Source organism: Eublepharis macularius, chromosome 3 (genome assembly GCF_028583425.1).
Source record: "Eublepharis macularius isolate TG4126 chromosome 3, MPM_Emac_v1.0, whole genome shotgun sequence".
NCBI lineage: Eukaryota > Metazoa > Chordata > Lepidosauria > Squamata > Eublepharidae > Eublepharis > Eublepharis macularius.
Genome location: NC_072792.1, coordinates 63137746 through 63157571, shown reverse-complemented (window position 1 = coordinate 63157571; position 19826 = coordinate 63137746). Strand labels below are relative to the sequence as shown.

Genomic DNA, 19826 nt, shown 5'->3' with positions numbered 1-19826 from the left:
GAAGTCCCCTTGCTGTAGGGCCCCTGCAGTGGACTTCAGGGTCTCCATCTTGAACCTCCTGGATTTTATATGCAGGTTCAACCATTTCAAGTCCAGAATGGCCCGTGTGTCCCCGTTCCTCTTTGGGACTAGAAACAGAACCGAGTACACACCCTGCTTTTGAGAATATGTAGGTACCGGTTCTATCGCTTTGATCCGAAGGAGATGCCTGATTGCTTCCACCATCTTCAGGTGCTTTGCCTGAGACGGGTTTCTGAAGACCTGAAGAAAACGCCTTCGTGGGACCCTCTCGAACTCCAAGGAGTAGCCCTTGGATACTACTTCCAGTACCCAGCTGTCTGAGATTGAAGTCCTCCACTGGGATATAAAGTCCTGGAGACGGCCCCCGACCAGACCACACACCTGCCTTGTCGGATAGTCAGGCTTGCCCCCCCTTCTTTTGTCCTTTACTCTGAGAGGGCGACTTTCTGAAGGAGAAGGATCTGGCATCTGACCTAGGCTTCTGTTGCCATCTGCCCTTAAACGGTCTGACATTAGTTTGCCTGGCAGGTCTTTTATAGTCACGAAAGGAATGTTTCCCTTTGAACTTGAAGTCCCTTTTCTTAGACGGTAGGACCTTCTTTTTCTCAGCATCCTCTACCAAGAATCTATCCAGATCTTCCCCGAAGAGTTTGGTGCCGGAAAAGGGGATTGCTGCCACCTTACTACGAGCTGGAGGGTCCACATCCCAATTCCTGAGCCACGTGTTCCGTCGCGCCGCCACATTAAAACCCATGGCCCTAGAAGACATCTGGAAGGAGTCCAGTGTGGCATCTGCAGAGAAGGCCGCCGCCAACGCTATTTTCTTTGCTTCATTCCTGATTTCCTTAGGCACCTCCTTACCAGCAGATGCCAAATCAGATGCCCATGTAAAAGCCGCTCTTGCAAATAAGGAACCCAACGCTGAGGACTTTAGGGCAGCAGCCGACGCTTCAAAATTCCTGCGCAACGCTTGCTCGATCTTTTTGTCTGAAGGGTCCTTGGGCATGCCCTCAGCATCCATAGGTAGTACCGAAGACGTTGCCAAACTGGAGATAGGATCATCTACTATGGGAAGCTTGATCTTCTTGGAGTCGTTAACTGACAAGGCGTAGAACTTGTGAAAGACTGATTGATACAGCTTAGGTTTTGCTGGGTTATCCCACTCTGTTTTCAGAACATCGTGGAAAATAGCTGGCAGTGGTACCCCTGCGTGCTTAGGACCCCCTTTAGGCAGGGCTCTTTCCAGGCCTTGGGGGTAAGAGGGTTCCACTTCTGTTACTCCTGAAGCAATAGGAGAAATTTCTAGAGTTCTCAAAACCTTCGCCAAGAGCTTAGAAAACATTTCTGGCGGAAACAGCCTGGTTTGGGACTGATTAATGTCCATAACTTCCTCTTCAGACAATTCTCCCTCTTCCGCATCAGATGATTGCTGAGACACATCAGAACCCCAAGGGGAATCATCAGAGTCACTGGAGATGTCCTCCAACAGGGGTTCCATTCTCCTCTTTTTTGGTTTTGTCTGGGTGGCTGGCTTTGCAGGCCTTTTGCCCTTAGAAGTGCTAGGCTGCTGCTGCTGCTGGCTTCGTTTTTGGGACACCAGCTGTGTCTTAAGATCTTTGACTGCTGTGTCCAGGCCTTTCTTTATCTCTGAACTTAACCATGCTAGAATGTTGGCTTTTGCCTCTGGCCCAGACAAGTCCAGATCACTACTCCCCAGGTCCTCCCCTTGATTGGAGTAGGCAGGCCTTGAAGCCACTGAAGACTCTAAATTACTGGGCATTGTATGCACCTCCCTTGCGTCAGACCTACTGGCTTCTGAAGTCATTCCCGCCAAATTCTTTGCGCCTGAAAGCGAAAGTAAAGAGTAACCGTTTCAGTTTACTCTCTTCCCATTTTTTATTTATTTAAAACCTCGCTGCTGAGGGCCCAGCACAAGCAAAAATAACTAAAAAACCCCGTCCCTTGATAGAGACTGTGGGCTCTTTTGGACCAATAAGGGTAGATCAGTCCCAGACCGATTAAAAAACCCCGCCGCGACGATCAGGGCAACATCTGGCTTCACTCGCCTTTCCAGCCCTGCCAAATCGCCTACCCGCGGCTCTCCCCCCCCCCCCACTTTTAAGCCCCTTCGGAGGCTTCAGAAGCCAAACGGCCGACACTCACAGTTTTGGCGCGATAAACGAGGCTTCTGCTGCTTGGGAGTCGATAGCCTTCCTCCCCGGTAGCAGCAGCGACAGCGTTCTGCTCCCGCTCTCTGTTGCCTCAGCAGACGCCGGGACCTAGCTGGCTAGGTTCGTCGGCTCTGCAGCTCGTTCCCCGCAGCTTACGCTGCACTTTCCAACGCTGGAAGGAGGAGTGGGGAGGGGGGGGGGAGGGACGGAGGAACCAGTCCTTCCTTTATCCCCACGAGCCTGCGCCTTCCTTTCCAATCGTCCCAGGATCGCTGCTCAGAGAGAGCACAAAGATTCGTCCCCTGCTGAGCAGGGCCGGACAAAAACTGGAGAGCCTGGGAGCCCCTCCCCCTTAGGATCGCAACTTTCGTCCGACCCTGTAAAAGAGGAGGAGGAGCTACCCAGCGTCTTGACTGCCCCACTCAGGACCACAGGAGAAAGGCAGTACACAAATGAAGCAAGTTAGTAAATATAAATGAAGATGGGGACAGATAAAAGGTAAATTATTTAATGGGTATGAAGGAGAGAAGGACATAGGAAAACGTGAACATATGGGGGCTACCAGTAGGAGGGAAAGAGGAAATAGTGTGGGGAAGGGGATAAATGGAAAAGTAAAGTACCCCACACAAGTCCTTGCAAGTTCCCCACCATGCAACTGTGCCATATGGGAGAGGTTGCCTGGGGTGAAAGGTGAAAACAGGGAGACAGACAAAGGCAGGTAGAAAGGAGAAAAGGAAGCAGGAAAAGGGGAGAGGCTCTGGGAGGGGGGCGGGTAGGGAATAGAAAGAGGACATGGTTGGGAGAGGAACATGAGATGCCCTCCACAAGTCCTTGCAAGTCCCCCACTTGTATATACTAAGAGTAAAGTGGACCTGATCTGCAGATACTAAGGATTGGGGTTACTTGGAAAAGCAACAGAGGCTAGTGCCACTTCAGGTAACTTCCCAGGGCTGCAGAAAAATACAAAAAGTGAAAGTGATGCATTGGGAGAATTAAACCTCCCCAAAACAGTGCATGCTGTGCACAGGCATTACTTACACACCTTCAATTACAGCATACACCCTGTGAGGCCCAGGAAGCATCAGCATGCCAAGATGCTGCTTGCCCACTCCACCCTCCATCCCCAACATCATTCTGGGACGCATGGAGCAGGCCAGGAGGCAGAGAAGGGTGACAGCACTGGGATGTGGGGATCACCACTGCTCTTGGCCAGTGCTGGGACACATGAAGCTCCAGCATGCATGGACAGTGCTGAGCCCTGTAGTACTCAAACAACAATGGGATGCAGGGAACACCACTTCAGCTGGCCACTAGTAGGATGCATGGAGTCCCACCAGACCTGAAAACTGCCACAGTGTGCCAAGAACCCACAGGCCCAGGGAGGGCCAGCGCTGAGCCCAGCCTCCCTGCAGAGTTAGGAAGAGAGGGAAGGATGTTTTGGAGGGAGGAAGAGGGAAAAGACAAAGGGTGTTTGATGGGGAGTAAAACTATTTGCCTGCGAGGGAGGGGGAGGGTAAGGTAATTTTCCAGGGAGGCGGGGGGAGGGTAAAAGGTGGGAAAGAGAAAGAGAAGGATCCCTGGGAATGGCGGGGAGGGGAAAAAAAGGAGAGCGGGCCTCTAAGAACTGAGGAAGAAACAGAGAAGGATTGTTGTGGAAACGGGGAGAAAGAATAAGGGAAAGATCCTTAGGAAGGGCGGGAACAGAAAAGGTAAAGGGGAGAAAGAAACAATAGAAAAAGAATATTAAAATAATCTTTTTTAACACACAAACTAAGGTTTTTTTTAATTGTTATTTCTAAAGTACTGCTTGAAAGGAATTAAATTATTGAATATATAACACTAAATATAAATTCAGATATGACTGGCCTCTTTGAAGTATAAGATTATATTCCTGTATCTCATGTCCATCTATCTTACTGAGAATGCAACAGGTAAAAAAGTATGCCTCATTAGTCAAAGCTCATTACATGTTATTCTACTTTTCTCCCTACTGAATGTTCCCACAACTGTTATTCAAAGAGATAATAAATACCTCATTATATTCTAATAAAAGATTGCTGTAGTTGCATAACCTTATGGAGTTCTATCCTTCATTACCACAAAAATGAAATGCAATATTCATTATGGATTATCTATGTGGTTTGAGAATGGAGCGTTCCATAAGTAATTTCTAGTACTAAGGATCTTTGTTTGCATGTGTGTGTGTGCGTGCGTGTGTTGGGTGGGTGATATTTGTTGGGCAGCTAGATTTTTTTATCACAAGAAATACCACAGGTAACATTGCTATTTTCTGGCATTAAACAGTTGGAAGATCTGTTCACCTTTCCTTCAGTCTGTTGTAGCATTATCCAGAATATGCTGTAGCTTATTTATTTTATTTAAAACATTTTATGCTACCTTTTCACCCAAATAGAGTCCCCAAGGCAGCAAACATAAAAATTAGGGGCCCCCAACCTTTTTGAGCATGCAGGTGTCTTTGGAATTCTGACACATGGTAACTACAAAATGGCTGCCGCAGGAGGTTCAGCCAACCACGAAATGGCAAGGAATCAGGTCATGCATAACTCTAGTAGTAGTTCAATACTTCAGATAGAAGCTCTTTTAAACAGAATACCTTTTAAAATTAACATGTTTTTAAATGTTTTCTTGCATACATACAACTTTCCTTCAGTCATGAATTGAAGATCCTTGTGCTGTGGTAGCAGCTCTTGCCAAAGCAACTTTTTAAAAATCTGCCCAGCCTATCAGATCTCCAATGGCCAATCAGAAGCCCAACTGGGCAAAAGCCCCACCTGGCTCTGCCCACTTTCTAAGAAACATGGCAAGCCCCACAAAGTCTATGGGCACTAAGCTGGGGACCCCTGCATTAAAGCATTTGAACATTAAAACATCATTTAAATTAATAGATAAAATAATTCTGTAAAAGTATATAAACACATAAATACATAATATCAAAACAAAGGAGGACCAATAACGATTATTGGGGATACGTCAAACATCAGAAAAAGTCTTCATCTGCTAGAGGAAAACAATAGAGGGAAACAAATTAATGTCCCTGGGGTGGAGTTCCAAGTTTTGGCACCATGATCAAGAAATCCCTTTCTCAATTTGTTACTTGTCTAACCTCAGATAGTGGAAGCACCCAAAGTAGGTCCTCCACAAATGACCAGAGTGGAGGGGGAGAAGGGACCCAAAGAAACCATGACACACTGACCCCAAGCCATATAGGGTTTAACTGTCAATACTGACAATACCAGCACTTTAAATTGGGCCTGGAAGCAAACTGGGAACCAGTGCCCTACTTATGTGGCTGACAGGGGAGGCATAGGCCTCCCAGGGATATGTTCTCATACGCTCGATCAAGACCCTAATCAGCCCGAATCAGGCTGCTGGGGAGCTGGGGAGCACTCCCACACTCTGCAGCGGCTCGATCTAGGCTTGAATCGGGCCCAAATCAGCCCAAATGGGGCCACTGCGAAACATCTGCGGGGGGGGGGGATTTGGACCCAATCTAGCCCAATTTGGGCTCAATCCACCCCGCCCCCCCGCAGAGTATGGGATCGCTCCCACGGCGCTGGCAGCCTGTGCACTCCCAGGAGTGATGCCATCATGTGGGCCCAGAAGCATGTGTGTGTGGAACACACGCGTGAAAGACAACAGAGCAGGTAGTGCCAGGTCCTCTACCTCCTGCTCAAAGGACAGGGTGGCCTGGCAACCCTAAGTGATATAGTTCCTATGACCCAGTCCAGTCAACACTCTGGCCTCAGCATTCTGTACCAATGGTAGCTTCTAAACATTCTTCAAGGGCAGCTCCACATAGAGCACATTGCAGGAATCTAAACTAGATGTTATCAGGGCATGCACCGTAGTGGAAAGATCTTTTGCACATTAGGAAGAGCCAAAGCTCACCAGTTGAAGCCGGCAAAAGGCACCTGTGGCCAGCTTCAACTGATAGTAACTCAGCTTAAATCTCAAAGGTTTTACCTATTTTGATATAGGAAAGCATGGGGGACAAGATGAGGACAAGATTATTCATGATATACTGAATTTGTTCAAATTGGGAGAGATAGGTTACACAGACCTTAGTACATATGATCCTGCAACAAACCCAGTTGTCAAGTATGTCCCCATTTTCACTCCATCAACACTATTATAAGTTATAAGAACATCACTTATACCCCCATGCAATATATGCAATAATCTGTTAGCAGTTCTTTTGTCTATCTACACAGCTATTTGAAAGAATAAAGGGAAAGAATTTGAAAAAATGAATAGACACATATCTCATATAAATAAAATAGGCATCAGACGAGCCTCAAGGGGGCGGATGTTCGAAAGACACAGTGCCACCACAGAAAATGTTCTCTCTTTAGTCACCACTCACTTCACCTCTGAAGGTGGGAGCACAGAGTGCAGGCTTGGGAGGCAGATCTTAAATGGTAGGTTGAACAATATGTGAGATGATCCTTCAGGTACCCTGGCCCCAGGCCACTCAGGCCCTTAAAGGAAGAACCAGCACTTTGAATTGTGTCCAGAAAGAGATGAATAACCAGAATATTCTATTTCTGACCTTAAAGCCACCCTTTTTCAATGAGAGAACATACCAGGGAGGCTATAGCATGAAACTGCTCAGTTAGACTTCATCATGAAATATGATCGTATTTCCAAGGTGTAAACAAAGTCCAGAGTTTCATCAACTATTACAGGTGCTAATCAGCTTAGCAAAACTTGGGAGACTGTTATCACCAGTTACTGCTATTGTGACTAGACACTGTACTGTACTTTTCTTGATTACACTGGTATTTTCATCATAATGTCAATTTTTAGAGTTTTGCATTTCATGGCCTTTTGACCTTACTGTCTGCAACTGACATGCATACGTAAGTCTGTGAACAGGGGATGTGAGCAAGTTTATTTAAATTATTTATTATGTTCCACCTCATCATCTTAAGACTCTGTCAGCACAAAAATCGCTAGAGTCCTGGGACCCTGTGTCACCTTAGGACACCAAGGAAAGGAACTCAAGGGGACCCTCCCCCTTTCTCTCACAACAACCCAGAGACCAGCATGCCAAAAAGAAAGCAGGAGAATCCATCCTTGAAAAAGAAATAAAGACTGGCAAGGAATAAAATGGCAATTTAAATTAGCATATTGCAAGGTGAGGCAATAAAGGTGTTATTTGTGGGGGGGAAAACCATTCAGTGTAAAGGGTAAACATCCTGAACCACCAGATTCTGGCCATGTAAGAAAGGTCAGTTTTTGTAACAAAATAGAAAACAGTCCAGTAGCACCTTTAAGACTAACCAACTTTACTGTAGCATACGCTTTCGAGAACCACAGTTCTCTTTGTTAGATGCATGGCATGCATCTGACGAAGAGAATAGTGGTTCTCGCAAGCTTATGCTACAGTAAAGGTGGTTAGTCTTAAAGGTGCTGCTGGACTCTTTTCTATTTTGCTACTATAGACTAACACGGCTAACTCCTCTGGATGTTTGTAACAAAGAAGACAAACATTACGGAAGACTTAAAGAGATTTTCAAGACAACAGCTAACACATCAGATAGGTCCATCTAGTCTCTTTCTTGAGATAATAAATGTTAAACTATTTCCTGTCAGATGTAATGTTTGAGTCCAAAACTATCATGAACCCCGCCCCCCCTTGAAAATGGCAAAAACTAGAGAATAAAATCAGAGATTCAGTCAGACAGGTGAGGTTTTTCTATCTAAACCTATGGCCGTCACCGCAGACATAACATGCACTTTTCAAGTTAGGTAGCATTGATCTAATGCCTCCCTTTATCTTCCACCTTAATCTCATTATGGCTTTTGTTCCCCACACTTCCTCCCCATTGTTCTGACGCAGCTCCTTTTTCCTCCCATGGATCCTCCCTTTTACTCTCTCAAAGCCCCTCTCCAGATCTAGTTTCCCTGGCTCTCATCTCTCCCACACCCATATCGCCTCTATTCCCTCTGCATTTTCCTTCATTCCCCCACCCCCCCTCGCCCAATCTAGTTCTCTTTCCCATATTCTTCAAGAGACATGCACACACCCACACACCTCTCTCTTATGTACTAGCCATGAGGGAGGCATAAATGGACATCTTAATTGTTAAAGATCCCAAGAATTGTTTGTTTGAGAGTTGTCAAATTAGATACTTTAATTTGCCATTGTATTTTATTTTAACTTGCCGAGTATTTTGTTGCCAACTGTCTTCTAAATTTCCTTTTGGCTTGCCTATGCCTATTCGCTTTTTGATAATAAAATTAATCTTGTGTACCAGTTATTTTTTTTCCTTTTCATTAAATGCCCCCGTCTCTATATACAAAGACCCTAGATTCAAAAAAAAAAAAAAAAAGCCCAGAGTTGGGGTATATGTGGGAATGACCGAACATGTGTCCGTTCTTAGGCCACAACTCACAGTAGTGAAAAATGCAACAGCAAGTCGCAAGGATGCAAAATAACAGACTATTAAGAATTAAACAGGAAGAGATTAGAAATGCAACCAAACCTACCTAATTAGTTTACCCTCAATCAAATGTCCTCTGAAAAAGAACTGTCTCATACTCTTAGAAAAATACTAGTTAAGGAACCCTCCACACCCTCTCTGGCAGGCTATTTCAGAAGACTGGATCTGCTATAGAGGAAGACTGTTACCTTGTTGTTGCTGTACAAACTATCCTAAGAGAGGTACCACAAGGCAAAGGTTGTTTGAGGAATGTAACAAGTGTCAGACAGTGGATTACTAAAAGTTGCAATCCAGACTATCTCTTGCAATTAGACATGAGTCCATTGGTTTCAAAAGACTTTACTGAATATAAACAACCCTTATAGTCCACTATCCAAGATGCAATATCTTGGCTGGTACATGAGTATTGTTACGAATGACAGGCAAAGGTTAAGGTACAGAATAGCATACCCCTGCAGGCCCCATCCTCCCCCCACAGTTCTCAAAACAAACGGCTTGAGGCTGAGAAAGTGAAAGTTTCCCAAGGCTGGAAAGGTTGTAGTCATAACATTCCTCTTCTCTAAGATAACTGCTACTGAACTGCTTGCCATTTGCAAAAGAAGCACTTAAAATACTGACAGGATCAAAATGGAGTCTCTTTGGTTTGAACACACAAGAAACATAGTCAGAACCTGACAACAAGTGGATGAGAGCATCCTGGAAGATGTGGCTCAATAAGTATCAGGGCCCAAGGCCATGAAAGGCTTTAAAATTATAATTAGCACTTTGAATTAGGCCTGAAGCATATATGTAATCAGACACATTAACACAGCACTGGATTACATGTTACAAATATCTCACCCCAGACAGGAGTCTCGTTGCTACATTTTGTACTGAACCTTCTGAGATATCTTCAAAGTAAGTCCTTCATATGCTTGCCCAATCTGTAAATTAGGTTAAAGTGAATCAGCATGGCAAGGGCTGCAGATACTAAATAAGGAACCAATTTATGAGCCAGATATAACTGAAATAAGGCATTCCTGGCAAACAGCGTTGAATTGTTTATCCACAAGGCCAGTTCCAAGAGCATCTACAAACGCTTAACATGTTTAACTAAAGAAAGTTTAGCCCCATCTAGGAGCACTCCAGTCCAGAAAAGCTTATACTAGGAATAAGAATGTGTTAGTCTTTCAAGTATCACATGGATCCCATTTATTTAAACTACCTTTCTGGAATTTGTTACCAGGGAAAGTATCTATTCAGTTTAATTATTATTTAACATAAACTCTAGAAACATGTAGGTTTTGGGTGTGAAGATTCAACATTTAAGCTTACAATATTCAATGCCAATTTATTTCGTTTTGTTTTCGGTTGAACAGGCATATTAGAGCTGCACACAACTGAGTTACCGCTTTCAATATACCTGTGTCTGCTTCTAAAAGGAATCTATTTAACCAAGTATAGAAAATGTATGTACCATTGCTGCCTTTCTCCGTAATGTTATGCTCATACCTGCTCTGCCTCAGAGAAGTACAATGTAGCATACAGCCTACAACTGTGATGTATTTTAGGTTAAGGACTAGGTCAATGAACTTTACTACTGAGAAGCAATTTGAATTTGGGTCTCCTACTCTTGTTCAGACTCTACTGTGACCACAAGCTCTCACACCTTCTTTTGTAAAGGCAGATCACAAACACTTTAGAATATTATGAGTCCCTTTCATTACTGAACCTTATTGTGATAGTGTCCTTCACTTATGTATATAAAAAATGCACACACATTACATACATTCTTGATAGTGTAGCTATTACTAACACTTTAAATGGCTCACGCTTACATTAATTCGTGTACTCTTGTACACTTATGATACACAATACAGACTGTATTACTATTTTTTGTTTCTTTTCTAATACCTAATTATTATTAATTTGGCTTAGCCAATTAAACAAAGTCCCATCAATGAGAACGTCTATTTGCACTTTGAACATTCCGTACACTAATATCTGGTTGACTAATATAAATAATTTTTGGTTGATTAATGTAAGTAATATTTAACATACATTGGTTTCTCCTCAAAGTCAACTTAGAGTCTACAGTTGGTGCAGAATAGTGTAGCTTGGTTATTATCAGTTGGTAGGTAGAGAATGCATATTAGTCTCCTTCTGTAGTTATTCCACTGGCTGCCTATCAGTTACCAGGCTCAATTCAAGGTGTTGGATAACACATACAATGTTCTTCAAGGCCTTTGTCCCTCATATCTGGAGGACCATCACTCCCCCTATGCTTCACCACAACAGCTTCGCTCATCTGTGCATGGCCTTTTACAGGTTCCATCCTGCAAATGGGCAAAACCAACAACTGTCTATACATGTTCATTCTGTTTTGCGACCCCCACCCCAATAGCCTGATGAGGGCAGGAAAATTCCCACTCTTCTGGCTTTTAGCAAACTATGCAAAACTGAATTATTCAGAAGGGCTTTTGTATGAAGATATATTACTGTACTGTAACAAAATGGTTCAGAAAAATGTTTTGGTAAAGGGATGGGGACTGCAGACTGTACTACTGTGAACAGTACATACTATCCTTGAGTCGTGTCAATATGTATACTTTGTTTCAGCTGTTTCAGATTTCTGCTTTAAGATTTCTGTAATCCAAACTCTATTACATTGTTTATTGGATGTCCCATCCCGTTGATTGTACTGATTTACACTGCCTAATCTACTTTGAATCTTGATGAGAAAGATAGACTTAGAAATAAAATAAAAAATTTATTCAGTTTTCAAGTTTGTTTTTCTATAAACATCAGTCAATGTTATTAACCTGATGGCTTGGGAGGAGACAGAATAAAGTAAGAATGCATGTAAAAGTTCCTAAAATGAAATACTTCCTGATTTAGAAACCTTTTAATTCCTTGATTCCAATTGAATGGAGGTTAGCTATTCTTTGCTGAAGGCAACACACGCATAAAGCCCTCTCCAAGTCCCCTGCCCCAGTTCACAACGGTTCTGGGGCCAAGCCTGCGGAGTATTCAGATGCCAAGCGGCTTCATGACACGCTGCCTCATACAAACAAATCAAACGACGAGGAACTGCCACAGCCTCCTGCCTTTCTAATACACTACACATTTGGGATGTCTTGAAAAAGCTAACCGAAAGCACAGGGGAGAGTCTGATACCCAGAACCAAAAAACCGTTTTTAACAGAAACTAGCAGCACGCACCATATCCTACCTTCCTCCACCCTCATCCCTCCGTATTAGCTTTTCATTCTGGGTAATTGTCCAAGCGATCAATATTTCTAAACGCAGCTTACTTAGGAAAGCCACATTGGACGCAAAAGTATTTTCTTCTGCGCAAACATACATAGGATTTGGCTGCTCATTAGCTATATATAACTTATTCAGTTCCTTTCCATTTGTGTGCGCGATGACGCAACCTTCTTCCTCAATCGCAAAAATACAGCTGCCGTCCCTCCACTTCACCAGCGCACAGCAACTGAATACCAAAAAGTCCCATCTTGGCACACATGCGCACATTTCAGGCGCTCCAACTGCCACAGCTTGTTTCCTTTGCTCACAAAAAAGACTTATCGGTAAGAACAGTGCGCACGCGCAACAAACAACCCCCCCCCCCTCCTTTTCTCGCTGTTTTTAAAAAAACAGTTCTCAGCCGTCTGAGGAATACCAATAAAAACCGTAACGGACGCATGATAATTTCCAGCCAATCCGTCAATTTGTAGCTCCACCCCTTCCCTCAAAACCGTTGCCCAGCGGCAGAACGCCTGCGCAGCTCATCTACAGCCGTTGCTGTGGCCGTTAGCTAGTTCTTTGCGTGGATAGCTGCTGCTGCGCAATGGCGGTGTCGTCCTTGAGTCCTATGCCGTTGAAAGCCGTCACTCACCTCATCTTTGACTTGGACGGCACCCTTCTGGGTGTGTGAGCGTGCGGCCTCCTTTCTCTCTTGGGTAGTCTGGTTCTCGGGTGAAGAAACGATGTTTAAGCCCCGTCTTCGGCACTGCGGACTTCTAAAATGCGTTGCCGCTTCGCCTCTCTGCTGCCCTTGCCTGTAACTGCGGGCAGGCTACACAAGTACCAAAACCGACGGCTCTGAATGCCAGTTTCACTCTCCTCCCCACCATCCGTTTCTCACTTTTTAGCCAGAGGCTAGAGTTCAGGTTCCGCCTGTTTCTCTCCGCAGGCGTACGTGCTGTTCTCTCACAAAAGGGCAATCGACCTCGGTCGTGTTTGCTGCCGTAAATGGCTCTTTTCGTTTGTTTACGCTGCATTTGTTAAAGGATAGGTACCTGTTCAAATGTTGAAAGTAAACGCATGAGAGGTCAGGGTACCCCACCCCCCAGCATTTATTTTGATTTTCTGCCCTGAATTCTTTAGAATAGGATGGCACCTATGGAGAATACCGCACGCATTAAGGGAGGCTGGGCTTACCATAATCATCTTTATACTCTAAATACATTATTTGGAGTTCAGTGATGCCGAAATCAATAGGACTTTATAAGATGTGAATGGTGAATCTACAACTTACTCGCTTCGTGTTTGGGTCCTATGGTCTGAACCGGTTCCCACTGACTTCAGCGGGATTCAGTACCAAGTAGGTGTGCATAGGTATTCAGTTTACAGTTAAAGACTTGAGAGTCAAATTCGGTTTTGGTTATCAAGATTCTATTGGGGGGAAGGAAAGATATGTAGCAGAAAGTTCAAGTGTATGAAACGAGTACATTCATTTGAATATTTGGATATTACAGGAAGTTGGTATATATAAACATTAAATTTATGAAAACCCCAACATTTATTCTGTAAAGTTTTTATAGATAGTTGCTGGAGACTACTGTTCTTTCCTAAATAATATTGTATATTTTGATTTCTGTTACTATAAAAACTGTTAAGTTACTAGAAAGACAAATAGTTGGCTGACAGGAATGTCCAACCCTCAGTTTTTTGAGAGGACACATTTAGCAGAAGGTAATGCGCCACGGAAAATACTGATGATTTAACATATGTGAGGACTACATTTTCCCTAAGGAGTTCTGTTTTGTTGTCAAGTCTGTGAAGTTGGTAAAAGTTGTTTAAAACAAAGTTACTTACGGTAAAGCAGCTGTTTTTGATAAATGCAGAATGTGACAGGTCTACGTTCAGTCCATTTCATTTGTCCAAATAAGATTTTGCTGAGTCTACATTCTGGAATGTGTTTGATTATACCATTTTTAGTAAACTTGTAACTTAGCATTTAGATCAGTTAAGTCTGATGAATAAAAACACTTCATAGAAACTTGGGGAGTTGCACATAAGTGGTCTTTAAGGCTATAGCATTAACATAGGGAATGACATCGCTTGTAACACTAAGCAATGATGATGGATGTGATTGTTTTCTAGAGGTCAGTCATGCAGGAAATGTTTTGTGTAGCTTTGACCGAATAAATTTTTAAATAAATGCTAAAAATATTTTTAAACTATTTGAGGAATACTGATCTTCATACGGAAAAATTCTTCAATGGTCAATTTTTGTCAGTTGACTGCCTGTTATGTGATTGTGGTCAAATATTGTAAAATATTTTATTAAGTCAGGAATGCCACTGCGTAGGTGATAGTTCACCTTTTTTCATTATAATGGCATTTGTTAGTGAGGGCAACAGTAATGATGACTGTTAGCTGTCTACTCCTGTAGCAGTCAAGGGTAAACCTATACCCCAAAGTATGGTCTGAAAGTATGTAATAATGTGGCTTTTCTGAAGCAGTGCAGGTATGTGTCTTCCTGGGAATCTAATGTGCTCTACTTTGAGTTCCATGAGAAAAGAAAGATGAATTATAAATAGCAGCATAGTAAGCTTCTATTACCCACCTACTATAAATGCAGGTTATCTCCATACGGGAACACAGGCAGTAATCAATGACAAAAATAACATTCATTTATTTACGTTATTTATAGTCCACCTTTAGCACTGAGACTCAAGGTGGAATACACCATGAGAGTCAGTCAGTATGGTCAATTTAAAAGTCTTTTCAAATATGTAACAGGTATATACATGCAAATTTGCAAAGATTTAAAAACAGCAGAAATCCAATGCAGCTGAAGAAATGCTGAAACAGATCATAAGCAATTCTAAGACTGATATATTAAACAACATAGGAACTACTAGTAGGATCATACTTATAGCAATATTAGTAGAGTGTCTGGTGTATCATACTTTCAGCAATAGTAGTAAAGTCTGTAGTCCCTGCCTATCCTTTTACTGATAGATCTCTTTGCGACCACTTCTTTATAGTACAGCCATCTTGAAAAATTCAGTTTTGTGCATTTAAAAAGTTAATCCCAATCTTACATGTACCCGTAGTTCCTGTGCACTTACCCATACCAAACTGGCCTGCATATGCATAGTTCTCATGTGGGACTGCACAGAAGAGACAATGATGAATTAATTAGTTTGTCAGTGGCATGAGTAACCTATTGATTAAAGGAGTTTTGTTCTAATTTAATGCTCTAAAATAGATAAAAAGAAATGGTAGGGAAAACCTACCAAAATTCCTAACACGTTTATTGTCTCAGAGCCCTTTTAAAAGGTCTAATATCTTCTATAAAGACAGATGTGATGAGATCATTACAGTTCTCTTGTATACATTGATTTTCTTATACTATAGACATGAACATCTTTTGACCTGCAGTCAGAACACAGTCTTTTCCCTGATGTCTGGTGACACACCAGGGGTTCACAAACTTGTCTTTTTTGTCTAAATAGGAATGCAGAAATAAAAGGGAGCGTATCAGGCATTTGTCAGGCAACAATACAAGACTGATGCATTGAGTTCAGCTTGGCAAGTACCAAGTTGTTCAGATCCATGGTAGTCTCATACACATTTTCTAGTATAGAAAACTGTTTTTCATTGTTAATTTTAATTGTTTTGTTTTATGACCCTTTGTAAATGTAGTATTTTAAGATACTATTGAGAATTCTACATTATTAAAACAATGATTACTTTTTCTTTTCCCTCCAAAAATGAAGCTACTTGCTTTCCCCCTTAAATAGAATTTTTCCATTTGTAAACGCTGTTAACTTGAATCATATGTCACAAAGAAACCTGTTTCTTTAACAGTAATGCCTTAGACAACCATCAAAATAATTTTAGGTTCTTATTAACTTCATAGTGCTTTGCATTTTGAATACTGCCACTTTTTGTGCATTCAAATATGAATTTGGTTATTACTTAACTTTCAAGCTATTATAGAGTTTCTTTTACTTATAAATTCATCAGTCTGAAATAAATACCACTTAGTGGATTTGTGCTCGAAATCATAATTATAGAATCACGATTCTGTATTCTCAGAGTTATGCAAAGCATAGTAAAAGGGTAGGTTTTGCCTGTTCTTTCAAAGTATGCTTATGGGAGTGTACTTCCAAGCCTATATTTACATTATATTGGTTATTCGTATTTAAATTAAAAATATTTTTCTGAACTGAATGTTATTATCTGATTTACACGTTTAATCAGTTAACTTGGAGGCTTAATTAAGGGGGAAAGAGGCCCTGTCTGGTTATTTGGTCATTTGCTTCATAATCCATCTTTCTTGCCAATAGGGACGCAAAATGGCTAAATGTATTGTTCCCTCCTCCCTTTTACCCTCAACAACCCTGTGAAGTAGGTCATGGCAAGCATGTATGATTGACCCAAGGTCACCCAGCAGGTTTTCATGGCAGAGTAGGTCCTAGACCCTAGGTCTCTCAGATCCTAGGGTGATACTTTAGCCATTACACAGTGTCGGCTAACATGCTTTCACCTGTTTGTCTTGAACTAAATGAGTATATAAATACATTCCCTGTGAGTTTGTTGCCAGTCCCCCTTCTACTTGCACACCCTCTCTCCCAGCCTGAATGTGTTTATTACATGTGGAACACTGTGAGCAAGTTTAAGTCCCTGAAAGGCAGACATGGAACATGGGGAGGAATTGCCATGTTTTGTTTCTCAAGATGGATCTTGCCACAATGATACTATCAGCAACAGCAATAACCCTGCAGCAATGATAACTTTGGAAGAAAAAAAAACCTTTTTTGTTGTTTTCACAAGAGACTGGAAAGGCAAGTAGAGCAAAACAGGACAAATGTAATGAAGCCCCACTAGACAAAGGTTCTTCTTCCTGTGTTATCTTGTACATGGTATGCAATCTGTGACCAATAAAGTAATCTGGACATTAAGTGTTCCTTGAAAGCTGGGGATCCCCAGTTCAAATCTTCCCATTCTTCTCAAAAATTGCTGCCACTGGAATGACTCAGTGTCATACCTTCGTTTTGTAATGCTGCCTCTGTACCAATCTCTGATGTTCTGAAATGACTCTATTCTGAACTCTGGCTAGTTTTATTTGCTTCTTCAACCAGGATGAAAAGATTTTTTTCTGTGTGAGTTTCTAGTGTCTGTTTTTAATCAGAATTACTTGTACATTTATGGTTGGGTGTGCAGACACACTGGATGATTCTTAGATAAGTTTAATAAGAGTTTAATAGTAAGTTTGATTGTTTTAGTAGTACAGATGTTTTAATATAATTGCGGTGGAGGCCTAACTAGCTTTGGTGAGGAATCCCCCGCTCTTACCCCTTTCTGTATCTATCTTTTAGGGTTGCCAGGTCCCCTGACTCCCCTGGTGGGAGATCAGGAGCCTAGCACTTACCTTGCCCCATTCCTGGGTTCTCAAGTCAAGTTTATTATTACAGTCTGTGACCAGTACATGTATTCCTGGGTTCTTGTTTGCATGCTTCCGGGAAAGGATGCCATCGTCAAGGGGCAGCCTGGGAGTGCTCCTGCACTCACCAAGGCGCTGAATTGGCCTGCTGTAGAGTGCAATTCATCCTGAAACAGGCCCACTGCAGGCATGGGGGCGTGCCACACCACCTGGGGGCACACCCCAGGAAGTGTACCCCCTGCTGGCCAGGTAAGCGAGGCGGGGGAAGGGTGGGAGCAGGGGTCCCCTGCCCCAAGTGGGGGAATGGTACCCCTACTATCTCGCGCTCTCGCTCTCATCTAACAAAAATAAGGGCCACCTTTCTTTCACCCCAGTAAGCACACCATCCCTCTGATTATTTCCTTGCAAACTAGGGTATCCCAAATTGTAGTCAGAAATTAACCCTGTTGGCTAACTATGACTCTCAGAGGCCATGGCACTAAGTAATCCTGATTACTTAGAAAGCCAGTTTGGTGTAGTGGTTAAGAGCACGGGACTCTAATCTGGAGAGCCAGGTTTGATTCCCCACTCTTCCACGAAGCCAGCTGGGTGACCTTGGGTGAGTCACAGTTCTCTGGAACTCTCTCAGCTCCACCCACCTCACAGGGTGATTGTTGTGGGGTAATAATAACACTTTGTAAACCACTCTGAGTGGGCATTAAGTTGTCCTGAAGGGCGGTATATAAATCAAATGTTATCATTATGTTATTATTAGCCTAAATGCCATCATTCCTGATCTCAATAAGTGTATGTGTTCAGTTGTAACCATGAGGTGGGAGCCATGTTTTTGTGCCTCCTACATGACTTCTCAGGCCATATGTGGTCTGGGATTGCAGGAGCGTGAGAGACTATGTTTAAATCTAACTGAGACATTAAGATCCGGCTGCAGGAACAGAAAAGCTGACTCAGTGTCAGGAATATAGCCAGGCTTTCCTCAGGGCCCTGGACAATCTCTTTAGTTTGTAAATAGTTGTATTCTTTGGCATCATCAAAATTCAAGCTATGATTAATGATCACAGTTTGCTGGGCCATAATCAACCTTCTAGGATCATCACAGAATCTGCCTTACAATGAAGAATTCCCTGAAAACTTAATCATGTGAGACCAGAACACCAGCTATCTCCTAGCCTTGGTTAATCAGGATTACTACTCAGAAAAATCTGTCAAGCCACTATCCAGTCTTTTCCAACAGGCTTCAGCTGGCAACCTTTCCGGTACTTTCCGGAAAGGTTTCCATACTTTCTCCATACTTTTAAATCATGCTCATGTTTGAAGTTTTCCATACTTTCTCCATACTTTTAAATCATGCTCATGTTTGAAGTTTTTTCTACCTTCCACTTCCCTAAAATTCAAAACTTCTGATAAGATACAAGGTTTCTAGCTTGGAGCCTGTCCTGTTACAGCAGAGGCACTGTCCCATTTTCAATGCAACAAACGGTGTATAAAAGCCACCTTTTAGCCCCTAGACGTTTGTAGATGATTTCTGGCTCCTACCTAGTCATGAAATATGTAGTGTTATATGCCTTTAATATGCAAAAGGACATAGTTATTTGGAAAATAGTATCAGTCAGTATGTGTTTGATCAATCACAAATCATGTTTGGATTCCTGATTTAAATAACTGAGACAGTGTTCTTCAGCAGTATATTCAGCATTACCAAAGATAACTATCTAGGTGGATGTGCTATTTAGGAATAGTGTGTTCTCCCTCTGAGACAGAGGACATCATGAGTGAGTCCCATCATCCAATCAGGGAGGCAGGAACTAATTTTCTTCCTCTTCCTGTCTGGCATGTGGGACACCCTCTCTTCAGTTCTGTTCCTGCCTCTAGGGAGAGCAGTCTAGTAGCAGACTAGCTCTGCTACTATTTTATTAGGACTTCACTTTCCCATTCCCATTCCTACTCCTTTGCTCTTCTCTTCCTCTAATGTTTATCTTTCAAACTCTATTGACTTAAACTTTCATAGTTCCTCCCCATCTTCTTGCTGTTCTCTCCTGTCTCTTACTACTCTCCCTGACTGACTGAGAGGATCACGGCAGCCATTTGGGACAGCCACCTACAAGATGGACGCCAGGGTTTCTGAGGACAGCTTCCTAGGCTACAGAGAGAAATGCTCCCTAGTATTCACATCAAACGTGATGGGGATTGATGAATCTGGTGCTGACATGCCTCCTGGCTTGTATGTGCTCCTGGCAACGAGTTGGCACCGACATGCCTCTGTGGCTTGTGCGGTCTCCCGTCTACAAGTTAGCCTCAGAAGAGCATCAAAAGGCCCATCCCACTGAGCGGGAGACGGAAGCATCTGCAACTGGAGTCGGTATGTTACCTCAGCCCAGGCTTTTGGTGGGAAAAGACACCAGGAATATCCTCAGCTCCAGCGCCACAGTGAATGTGCCCATGCCAACCTCCTGGCTGGAGATTCCACAGCAGACTTTTCCCGTTCAGATCTAGCCCTGCCTTTACA

The 19826-nt window shown here is 42.8% G+C and overlaps 2 protein-coding genes across 3 annotated transcripts in view; one reads left to right on the top strand and one right to left on the bottom strand.

Annotated features, from left to right (window-relative positions):
- The window catches only part of STS (steroid sulfatase), a 183065-nt gene extending 170277 nt beyond the window's left edge, over window positions 1–12788 (bottom strand). The window contains exon 1 of one of the 2 annotated variants that reach the window (XM_054973193.1): window positions 12539–12788. The gene's annotated coding sequence lies outside the window, so the exon portion shown is untranslated. Of the gene's footprint in view, window positions 1–11951; window positions 11986–12538 lie in introns of those variants that run through there. The other variant, XM_054973194.1, reaches the window with a different exon arrangement.
- PUDP (pseudouridine 5'-phosphatase) overlaps window positions 12491–19826 on the top strand; it is a 177895-nt gene continuing 170559 nt past the window's right edge. Inside the window, exon 1 of the mRNA XM_054974379.1 lies at window positions 12491–12569. Within this exon, the coding sequence (XP_054830354.1) occupies window positions 12491–12569 (79 nt within the window). The remainder of the gene's footprint in view (window positions 12570–19826) is intronic.